The sequence below is a fragment of the Haliotis rubra genome, unplaced genomic scaffold (assembly GCF_003918875.1).
Source record: "Haliotis rubra isolate DU_JTF1 unplaced genomic scaffold, ASM391887v1 Scf264, whole genome shotgun sequence".
In the NCBI taxonomy this organism is placed as follows: Eukaryota; Metazoa; Mollusca; class Gastropoda; order Lepetellida; family Haliotidae; genus Haliotis; species Haliotis rubra.
Window position 1 is genome coordinate 667,326 of NW_025766714.1, and position 12,225 is coordinate 679,550.

At 37.8% G+C, this 12,225-nt stretch overlaps 1 protein-coding gene across 4 annotated transcripts in view; it reads right to left on the reverse strand.

The window, feature by feature from the left end:
- The window catches only part of LOC124280289 (tumor protein p53-inducible protein 11-like), a 468,499-nt gene that overhangs the window by 230,933 nt on the left and 225,341 nt on the right, over positions 1-12,225 (reverse strand). The window contains exon 1 of one of the 4 annotated variants that reach the window (XM_046716183.1): positions 7,642-8,067. The exons of 2 other annotated variants lie outside the window; for them this stretch is intronic. In XM_046716183.1, coding sequence (XP_046572139.1) covers positions 7,642-7,838 — 197 coding nt within the window. In that variant the 5' untranslated portion in view covers positions 7,839-8,067. Of the gene's footprint in view, positions 1-7,641; positions 8,068-12,225 lie in introns of those variants that run through there. One more of the 4 variants, XM_046716185.1, reaches the window with a different exon arrangement.

Consider the following 12,225-nt stretch of genomic DNA (forward strand, 5'->3'; position numbering starts at 1 on the left):
TCGGTTCTTTTAGAAGCACTGATCACCAGATGCTGCCGCACAATACCCAGTGCAAGATGATTCCCATTCAAACCTCATTTACTGACGTACAAGACTTATTACCTATCTGCCAGTATGATATGTTGCGTTATATCCAGAGTGTGTCTTTTCATGCAATAAGAGCGGAGTCTGGTTTCTGATTAGTTCCATGCTGGAGTAAAGGCCAGTGTGTTGAACTCTGATAAAAACTTGCAGATTTCATTGAGACTGAGAAGACTGGGGATATTCTCAACAGGATTGGATATTTTTCAATCAAAATGTGCACAACATAGGATTAAATGAAAAGGCAACCCTATGTAACCATTACGGTCCTCACAGAATCAACATTAGTCAACTAAATCTCAGATTATCTTAATGTTAAATACTCTTAAAAGCTAGTTACAAGATACAAGATATTTATTGCGCAAATGTTCCATGCAGAAACAGTGACAATATTCCATAAACTACATAAACAAGATATATAATGAATCAAAGTAACAATACATATACTTATACCGATGTATATAATGGCCTTGACAATCTAGAGATCTTCTAGATTTGTTTGAAGTCGTACATATTGTAGCAGATTATATCTATACTATTTGGTTCATTATTTGTAAACAGGAGGTTAAATTTTTCCATGTTGGTAAGGCTTTGAAAGTTAATAAATTGAGAGGGAAGGAGTTAAATAAGGAGTGTCTTACATCTGAATATTTACTACAAGACATGAAATAGTGTTCTTCATCCTCAAGGACTGAGCATTGATCACCCAGACGGTCCTCCAAAGGTGTAGGTGATCTTGTTCTTCTACCAACTTCAATTTTTAGTCTGTGATTACTCAGTCTTAGTTTCGTGATGGGGATACGGTGTGTTATTTTATCTTGCAGTTTGCTAGGTATGGTTCAAGTTTAATTTCTGATTTAAATTTTCTGTATGTTCTAAGTTTGTTCCTTGAATTTATTGTATTTGGTTTGTCTTGAAGAGATGAGTGGAGGAAGTTAGATCACTTTCCTTCATGTTAAACTTATCTAAGAGGCAACTGAGTTTATAGTACCATCCAATTTTGTGTTGGCAATAGTAATTGATTCATTAAAAGCATGTTTTAAAATGGTATTGGGATATACCATCTCTATTTCTACTTATCTTAAAAGTAGATAGGGCACTCAAACATGCATGTATATTGTCATACAAAACTGTGTGTACAAAACACTAGGTACTCACATAACTACACTTGTATTTAACTCAATCTGATTTCATCTGGATGTTTTAAGGTCAATGAACCTGTACACGAACATTCAGCTTGTCAACTACACCTGCTGGTGGCTCAATAGCCTTGCTCCAAGTGCTAAGCCCATGCATGTACAGTAATTTATCCTTTAAAGGGGCAAGTCTATAAGGACTCCAGTCTGTTAGTCATATTTTTTTTAGAAATGACAATTTACACTATTGATTATTACCTTAGAGACCTGTGCAAGTCTAGTGGCTCATGTAACAACTACATATTCACAAATTCCCAACATATTTGCAGTGACCAATGTGAGAATTACATCTTATGCCAGCAACTTTGACTCTCAGCATGGTAACTTTGACTCTCAGCATGGTAACTTTGACTCTCAGCATGGTAACTTTGACTCTCAGCATGGTACCTTTGACTCTCAGCATGGTAACTTTGACTCTCAGCATGGTAACTTTGACTCTCATCATGGTAACTTTGACTCCCATCATGGTAACTTTGACTCCCAGCATGGTAACTCTGACCCTCAGCATGGTAACTTTGACTCCCAGCATGGTAACTCTGACTCTCAGCATGGTAACTTTGACCCTCAGCATGGTAACTTTGACTCTCAGCATGGTAACTTTGACTCTCAGCATGGTAACTTTGACTCTCAGCATGGTAACTTTGACTCCCAGCATGGTAACTCTCACCCTCAGCATGGTAACTTTGACTCCCAGCATGGTAACTTTGACTCTCAGCATGGTAACTTTGACTCCCAGCATGGTAACTTTGACTCCCAGCATGGTAACTCTGACCCTCAGCATGGTAACTTTGACTCCCAGCATGGTAACTTTGACTCCCAGCATGGTAACTTTGACTCCCAGCATGGTAACTCTGACCCTCAGCATGGTAACTCTCACCCTCAGCATTGTAACTTTGACTCCCAGCATGGTAACTTTGACTCCCAGCATGGTAACTCTGACCCTCAGCATGGTAACTTTGACCCTCAGCATGGTAACTTTGACTCTCAGCATGGTAACTTTGACCCTCAGCATGGTAACTCTCACCCTCAGCATGGTAACTCTCACCCTCAGCATGGTAACTTTGAGTCTCAGCATGGTAACTCTGACCCTCAGCATGGTAACTCTGACCCTCAGCATGGTAACTTTGACTCCCAGCATTGTAACTTTGACTCCCAGCATGGTAACTTTGACTCTCAGCATGGTAACTCTCACCCTCAGCATGGTAACTTTGACTCCCAGCATGGTAACTTTGACTCCCAGCAAGGTAACTTTGACTCCCAGCATGGTAACTTTGACTCTCAGCACGGTGACTTTGACTCTCAGCACAGTAACAAAACAAGCTGTCAGACCATCATTGTCAGTGTCTGTATGTCAACACCAGTATGTCACCTTGTAAACAGAATACAAGTTACTGAAATTGTTTACCTGCAGCTTTGCATTTCATGTTCTTCATAGTCATCTTGTTACTTCAACAGCAACCCCAAAACAAATCTCCATCACCCCATCTCCAAACCTCCATCTCCAAATCCCATCACCAGCCTCTATCTCCAAACTTCATCACGAAACCTCATCTCTAAACCTCCATCTCCAATCCATATCTCAATTCCAAACCATGAAATGAAGGTATGTTTCTTGTGAATGAAACCTAAAGCTTTGTGAACATCATTGGTGGTGAAACAAGATCTAGAAACAACATAGAGTGGTTTACAATCACAAATGTAAATGTCGTGGGTAATCAATATTCTCAGATCAATTGAATCAACACATCTCACAAACATTCATGAACATAAAAGCTTCAGGGATTAAAGAGCTTACAAATGTCAACTGTGTCATTGTTCCCTCACAGGGACGAACAACATGAGTGCATGTGTACTTGTTTATGATACCACATCTCAAAATAAATTCAAACAAGTTGTAAAAAATGCCACCTCTCCTGTTCAGCTGCCTAAAAAATATAATAGATAATTTGTTCTATTGACAACCGACCAATTGTCTTGTTTGTTGGCAATTACTTCAAAGGGAAGCTCACAGAGTTACTGAAGGGGAATAATGGCATTATCCTGGAAGCGCATTAAAGTAGCGATGAAACAAAACTGTAAATGAAGCATTAAGTTATATTTTCATTTCCCTACCACTGAAATGGGATTTCTGCTTTAAAAATGGCAGTTGTGCTAGTGCAAAAACATGACAAGAAGCAAAACAAAGCAGGCAGTACAAAAATGTGAATAATCTCAGGTTACAGGTAAATGTGAATCATCTCAGGTATAGAGTGACACTGTGTAACATAGTACAATAGAGTGACACTGTGTAACATAGTACAATAGAGTGACACTGTGTAACATAGTACAATAGAGTGACACTGTGTAACATAGTACAATAGTGACACTGTGTAACATAGTACAATAGAGTGACACTGTGCAACATAGTACAATAGAGTGACAGTGTGCAACATAGTACAATAGAGTGACAATGTGCAACATAGTACAATAGAGTGACACTGCGTAACATAGTACAATAGAGTCACATTGTGTAACATAGTACAATAGAGTGACACTGTGTAACATAGTACAATAGAGTGACACTGTGTAACATAGTACAATAGAGTGACACTGTGCAACATAGTACAATAGAGTGACACTGTGTAACATAGTACAATAGAGTGACACTGTGTAACATAGTACAATAGAGTGACACTGTGTAACATAGTACAATAGAGTGACACTGTGCAACATAGTACAATAGAGTGACACTGTGTAACATAGTACAATAGAGTGACACTGTGCAACATAGTACAATAGAGTGACACTGTGTAACATAGTACAATAGAGTGACACTGTGCAACATAGTACAATAGAGTGACACTGTGCAACATAGTACAATAGAGTGACACTGTGCAACATAGTACAATAGAGTGACACTGTGGAACATAATACAATAGAGTGACACTGTGCAACATAGTACAATAGAGTAGAGTGACACTGTGTAACATAGTACAATAGAGTGACACTGTGTAACATAGTACAATAGAGTGACACTGTGTAACATAATACAATAGAGTGACACTGTGTAACATAGTACAATAGAGTGACACTGTGTAACATAGTACAATAGAGTGACACTGTGTAACATAGTACAATAGAGTGACACTGTGTAACATAATACAATAGAGTGACACTGTGTAACATAGTACAATAGAGTGACACTGTGTAACATAGTACAATAGAGTGACACTGTGTAACATAGTACAATAGAGTGACACTGTGTAACATAGTACAATAGACTGTGACACTGTGTAACATAGTACAATAGAGTGACACTGTGTAACACAGTACAATAGAGTGACACTGTGTAACATACTGTGTACAATAGAGTGACACTGTGTAACATAGTACAATAGAGTGACACTGTGTATGTAACATAGCATAATAGAGTGACACTGTGTAACATAGTACAATAGAGTGACACTGTGTAACATAGTACAATAGAGTGACACTGTGTAACATAGTACAATAGAGTGACACTGTGTAACATAGTACAATAGAGTGACACTGTGTAACATAGTACAATAGAGTGACACTGTGTAAGATAGTACAATAGAGTGACACTGTGTAACATAATACAATAGAGTGACACTGTGTAACATAGTACAATAGAGTGACACTGTGTAACCGTACATTTGTGGGACACTATTACATACAAGGGGAGGTGGGGTAACTTAGCTAGTGGTTAAAGTGTGCGGTCTTCATGCCAAAGACCCGGGTTCGATTCTCCACACGGGTGCAATATGTGATGCCAGTTTTTGGTGTCCCCCGCCGTGATATTGCTGGAATACTGCTACAAGCGTCGTAAAACTAAACTCACTCAGTCAGTCACTGTTACATACAACAAAAGATCACGCTGTATCACAATAATGTAATACAATAGCATCATAATGATTGTGTGACACTCTATCACATCACACAATTATGTGACATTGTATGATATAGTACAGTAGCTTGACATTGTATGATATAGTACAGTAGCTTGACATTGTATGATATAGTACAGTAGCTTGACATTGTATGATATAGTACAGTAGCTTGACATTGTATGATATAGTACAGTAGCTTGACATTGTATGATATAGTACAGTAGCTTGACATGATATAGTACAGTAGCTTGACATTGTATGATATAGTACAGTAGCTTGACATTGTATGATATGCACAGTAGCTTGACATTGTATGATATAGTGACAGATATAGTACACAGTAGCTTGACATTGTATGATATAGTACAGTAGCTTGACATGATGTATGACATAGATATAGTACAGTAGCCTGACATTGTATGATATAGCTTGACATTGTATATAGCTTGACATACATCTTATGATATATACAGTAGCTTGACATTGTATGATATAGTACAGTAGCTTGACATTAGTATGATATAGTACAGTGTGACAGTATGATATAGTACAGTAGCTTGACATTGTATGATATAGCACAGTAGCTTGACAGTAGCTTGACATAGCATTGTAGCTTGACATTGCATGATATAGTACAGTAGCTTGACATTGTATGATATAGTACAGTAGCTTGACATTGTATGATATAGTACAGTAGCTTGACATTGTATGATATAGTACAGTAGCATTAATATGTATGATATAGTACAGTAGCTTGACATTGTATGATATAGTACAGTAGCTTGACATTGTATGATATAGTACAGTAGCTTGACATTGTATGATATAGTACAGTAGCTTGACATTGTATGATATAGTACAGTAGCTTGACATGATATAGCACAGTAGCTTGACATTGTATGATATAGTACAGTAGCTTGACATTGTATGATATAGTACAGTAGCTTGACATTGTATGATATAGTACAGTAGCTTGACATTGTATGATATAGTACAGTAGCTTGACATTGTATGATATAGTACAGTAGCTTGACATTGTATGATATAGTACAGTAGCTTGACATTGTATGATATAGTACAGTAGCTTGACATGTATGATAGTACAGCTTGTATATGATATAGTACAGTAGCTTGACATTGTATGATATAGTACAGTAGCTTGACATTGTATGATATAGTACAGTAGCTTGACATTGTATGATATAGTACAGTAGCTTGACATTGTATGATATAGTACAGTAGCTTGACATTGTATGACATTGTATGATATAGTACAGTAGCTTGACATTGTATGATATAGTACAGTAGCTTGACATTGTATGATATAGTACAGTAGCTTGACATTGTATGATATAGTACAGTAGCTTGACATTGTATGATATAGTACAGTAGCTTGACATTGTATGATATAGTACAGTAGCTTGACATTGTATGATATAGTACAGTAGCTTGACATTGTATGATATAGTACAGTAGCTTGACATTGTATGATATAGTACAGTAGCTTGACATTGTATGATATAGTACAGTAGCTTGACATTGTATGATATAGTACAGTAGCTTGACATTGTATGATATAGTACAGTAGCTTGACATTGTATGATATAGTACAGTAGCTTGACATTGTATGATATAGTACAGTAGCTTGACATTGTATGACATGGTGGAATGGTGTGACATTATATCACAGTAGTGAGTGAGTGAGTGAGTGAGTTTATTCTTATGCCAATTTTAGCAATGTTCCAGCAATATGATGGCAGGGTACACCAGAAATGGACTTCACACATTGTACCCATGTGGGGAACTGAACCCAGGTCTTGGTGTGACAAGCGAACACTTTAACCACTAGGCTACCCCACCACGGCTTGTATCACAATACAATAATGTGATGTTGTATAAAGAGTTGTGAAATAGTGAGACATTGTATCACAATACAATAATGTGACATTGTATAAAGAGTTGTGAAATAGTGAGACATTGTATCACAATACAATAATGTGACGTTGTATAAAGAGTTGTGAAATAGTGAGACATTGTATCACGTTGCACAACAGTGAATGAAGTTAAGCTTGCATGTAGTGTGACCAAAGTTTCACAACAGTCTACTGCAGTCAATATGAAAGAAAGCGTGCCAACGCCCACACGCTGTCAGGAGTTCTTCATATTTACAATGTAAATGTCAAATGAGATAAACACCGAGATGAAAATAGCTGTAATTGGTTTGTCTAGTATTGCCTCATACCATACACTGTCAGTTAGTGCTGTCGAAAATGGTGATTTACACCCAGCCAAGTATTACAAGAAACTGTCACATGACGACTTCAAAACAGTTCATTACACCACACAAACACACAACTTCAGATATTCATGGGAAACTTTAATCCAACTTTCTAATTCATTGGATTGCATTGAATTAATTTGTTTTCTGTTTAAGTTTGTTTCTTCTCGGAATGTTAACATAACTTGTAACTTACTTTTCAAGCTTGTGAAGATGGGGCAGCCTCCGTGGTGGGGCAGGGCTGATGTCAGCACTGTGGTCCACAGTGGGGGTGGTTATTTTCTTCTCATCCACTCCAGCTGGTGGTGCCATTTTTGAAGTGGTGGTATTAGTGGTGGAGGTGTGGGCGGTACTGGGTTGAGAACTCCTATCCTGCAAGGTATGTGTGCTCATGCTACTACTCCAGAGCCAACACCACTATATCCTCGCGACAATTACCACCACCTTCTGTTAATGACTCCTCCAAAGATGGGAAAGCAATAAAATCAAGTCAGCAGCACTGCAAGGATAAATCAAATCTTCCTTTTGTACGGCAAGCGCCCGACTACCTACTGGAGAGGCGAGCAAGCAAGCAAGCGAGCCAGCAGACGCCAGGCAGCTCCGAGATGCAGTTGATGACAGTGTCGCAGAGTTCCAGCTTTCTACGCTTATCCGTGTGAGCGAGTAACGTCCACCACTGTTGGCACCAGACCCACTACCTGTTCCATTGCTAATCAATACATTCATCCTCGTCAGATACAGCCTGGCTGGGCAGACAACAACTCTCATCCTCGTCCCGGAGAGACATAGCTCCAGTCCCCCTCCTCCCTACAGACATCGCCCCATGGTGGCGCTAATTACTGCTAATTACTGCCCATACAATCATTCTCCTCATGCTAAAGTAAATCCCTTCACGTTTATCCCAGCTTTCTATAAATGCAATGAAATGCAATCAATATGGACACAAGAAACTTTAAGATATCCACTTTCAACTCGATGATAACTGTTCCCAGTGCTCAGCCTTTGGGTTTAGTTGGAATAAAGTTTAGAAAAGCTGAATTTTGAAAGATCTGATTATAAAACATGTTGCACATAATTAAATCACGATCTTCATGACAATAACACAGCAGCATATGAACCATCTTCAAGCTCACATTACAACCATCAGCTACAGGAAAATCCCAAGAGGAAACTTTGGAAATGATCACAAACTGAAGAGCTTATCCAAAACATTAGAACTGGTAACAAACTTAAGAGCTTATCCAAAACATTAGGACAGATCACATACTTTAGCCCTGATCAAGAACATCAAAGATCACAGCAGAGTAATAATGAGTGAGTGAGTGAGTGAGTGAGTGAGTGAGTGAGTGAGTGAGTGAGTGAGTGAGTGAGTGAGTGAGTGAGTGAGTGAGTGAGTTGGAGTTGGGTTTGTGATTCATCCATATTCCAGCAATATCTTAATGGGGAAGATAACACTGCATAACAGTGCTGGATCATGTGATGGTATTTCCAGGTACAGGTTCATGAGTGAGTTTGGTTTAACTCCAATATCAACAGCATTTCAACTGTACAATGTGTGCTAGTTTCATGTTGGATGAGAACCAAATGTAATGCTGGTCTGACATCTTTCAAACTTGGTGACAAGAGAAATTATTTAGTGCCAATAAAGACTCATTATCAGGGTGAATCTGGCATTAGGTTCATGAAGAAGCATTCAGAAGAATGTACTCTTTAAGCAGCAAAAGTGACAAATGTGACAATAAATAAATATTGTGCTTAAACAGAAGTTATATAAACAATGATGTAAAGGAATGTAGTGATCAACTCTGTCATATTTTTCAAAGAATATTTCAAATGTCTATCGATACTAATGTTATTCCTCGACTTTTCTGGATCACTTAGTCCAAGTTCTTTTTCTTCATTCTAAGTATCAGTTCAAAAGAAAAAGCACAATATTGATCACAATCTTGGAACAAACTGCACTGATGTCATCTATGGTGGGAACATGGTGTGGGTCATCACCATCTGTCACGCAGTCTCTGATATGGGGGTGTCCACCACTACGTCGTGATGATGACAGATAACATTTCCTAATGATAGGCCAGGAACACAAGCTCATTTGGGCATGAAAGCCATTGGGAGCTTAAAGTTTGAAGTGACTATGTGGAACTGAACACAATGTTACTTTGTGGAACTGAGTGAGTGAGTGAGTATGGTCTTATACCGCTTTTAGCAATATTCCAGCAACATCATGGCGAAGGACTTCAGGAATGGGTATCACACATTATACCCATGTGAGGAGATTGATACCAGGCCCCGATTTCTCAAAACAATAGAGTTTTTACTCAAATTTGAGAAAACGCATTTCCCAGAATGAGCTGAAATCGATATTTAATTCAAACATAGTAGATAATTTAAGTTTGGTGAATAGAACACTGAAGTTGTTTGGGCTTTTTGTATTTTAAAAATGCAGCTGATTTAAAATTCAGCTGTTTCAAATAGTCAAACTCAGTTTGAAATTTGAGTAAAAACTTAAGTTTGTTTCAAGAAATCGGGGCCTGGTCTTTGGCGTGACGAGCATGTGTAGAGTGAACCCTTCAACCATAAGACTATTGTACCACCCCACTGAACTGAACACTTCACAATGTGGAACTGAACACAATGATACTATTACTCTGTGAAACTGAACACAATGTTAGACATATTATATGAAACTGAACACAATGTTAGTGTTACTATGTGAAACTGAACACAATGTCAGTGTAACAATGTGAAACTGTATGCAACTGAACAAAACATTACTATTACTATGTGAAACTGAACACAGTGTTAGGGTTTCCATGTGAAACTGAATACAATGTTACTGTTACTATGTGAATCTGAACACAATGTTACTGTAACAATGTGAAACTGTATGCAACTGAACACAATGTTGCCTTTTTGCTAATGAAGACAATATATGTGAAGATGAACCAATCTCATCAAGTGTACAGATAAACACAATCTGGCCATGAACTTGAATCCATTGTTGTTCATAAACTACACTGAAATCTCCTTTGCACATCATTACTTTCCTATAATAACCCTAACCAATAAGACACGAGATCCACCACCTTCAGTGTCATCTTCATGCCATGAAACTGGACATGAAACTGGCCATGAAGCAACCTTGTATCACTTCCATCTGAGCAGTGAGGTATCATGTACAGCGGTGTACACGGACATTAGTAAGCTGCTTCTCCAGCGAACTGCAGGATACAGTAAATAACACATCGTATGGATGTTGGTCTGGCTCACAACACATATATACCATTCAACATTTGCTAGGAACACTGAATACTTTCAAACTGTTATAAACACAGTTGACATCAACCTACTGAAACTAAAGAACAACAAAACATACAGTTTCTTTCTCTGAGGGGAGATTGGGTAGCCAAGTGGTTAAAGTGTTTGCTCGACCAGGGTTCGATTACCTACATGATACAATATGTGAAGCCTATTTCTGGTGCCCCAGCTCCAATATTGCTGGAATCTTGCTAAAAGCAGTGAAAACTCACTCACTCACTCACTTTTTGTTCTGAAATGAGGTGACCACTAAAAATCTTAATCCAAAGTCAACTATTATATAAATTTTGTAAAACCTGGAAGATCAATTTTATTTTCACCCAAATTTTCAGAATAAGTAAGATAATCTCTAAATTCATGGATACAACCCCCCACTAACACAATACCACCTTCTTCCCTATAGCAATATGTAAATGATAATCAAGTGGTCAAGGAGGTACAGATAAGCTGCGTATCTGTGTAAATTACGCAAATATTCATATGAATACTCAATTCCTATTAAGTGTATTGCATACAAGTGCACGCTTGAATTTTTGCAAATACTCAATAAATTTGATCTTACATGCATACACACAAAAAAAAGGATAAAATAACTATAGCGGTATATTGAAAGGTTCTATTTCAGCACATGAACTTGGCAACTTCCAGTCGTTCTCATATTACACTACAGATCAAATATAAATAACAAACACAAAAACCATTATTTTAACTTTATTATATTTTTACAATTATGGAAAATGGCAAAATACCCAATTGAGTTTGTGTGAGGTGGGTAAAATTTATTTGGTCTCAATTTATTTGAGATGAACACGAGCGAGCACGTAACTCAATGACCAAAAAGTTATTTATCGCTCTGAGGAAGTATCAAATACTCTCTGCTGGACAACACCTGTACTGTAGTCACACCACACCTTCATATCCCTATGAGAAGTTGAGTAGTATATGCTCAGATTCAGAGACTATTGACTGATCTGCTGAAGGTCTGTATTTTCTGGTCAATAGTGTCATTAGGAAGCCATTAGTACAACAATAGAAACATAAGCACGGTATCCAGAGTTTCATTGAGACTATCTACTGCCTACAGCACTGTATCCCACACAACTGTTAATAACCTAGAGAATGTTACCAGTTCTTCAGTTACCGTCACCCTAGCAACTCATTTCCGTATTATAATCAAGATAGAAAGGGCATCAATAGTCAGACATTGTAGGTTTTTCAGTTTGAATAAATCTTTGTGTTAAAGTGTCAATACTAGTAGCCACATAATGTTGTTGCATCACTGACGATATATCGATCACTTATTGACAAGTATCAGAGAAACAACTTTGACATAACGATACATCGATCACTTATCGACAAGCATCGGAGAAATAACCTTGACATAACTATATATTGATCACTTATCGACAAGTACCGAGAAATAACTTTGACACTGACGATATATTGATCCCTTATT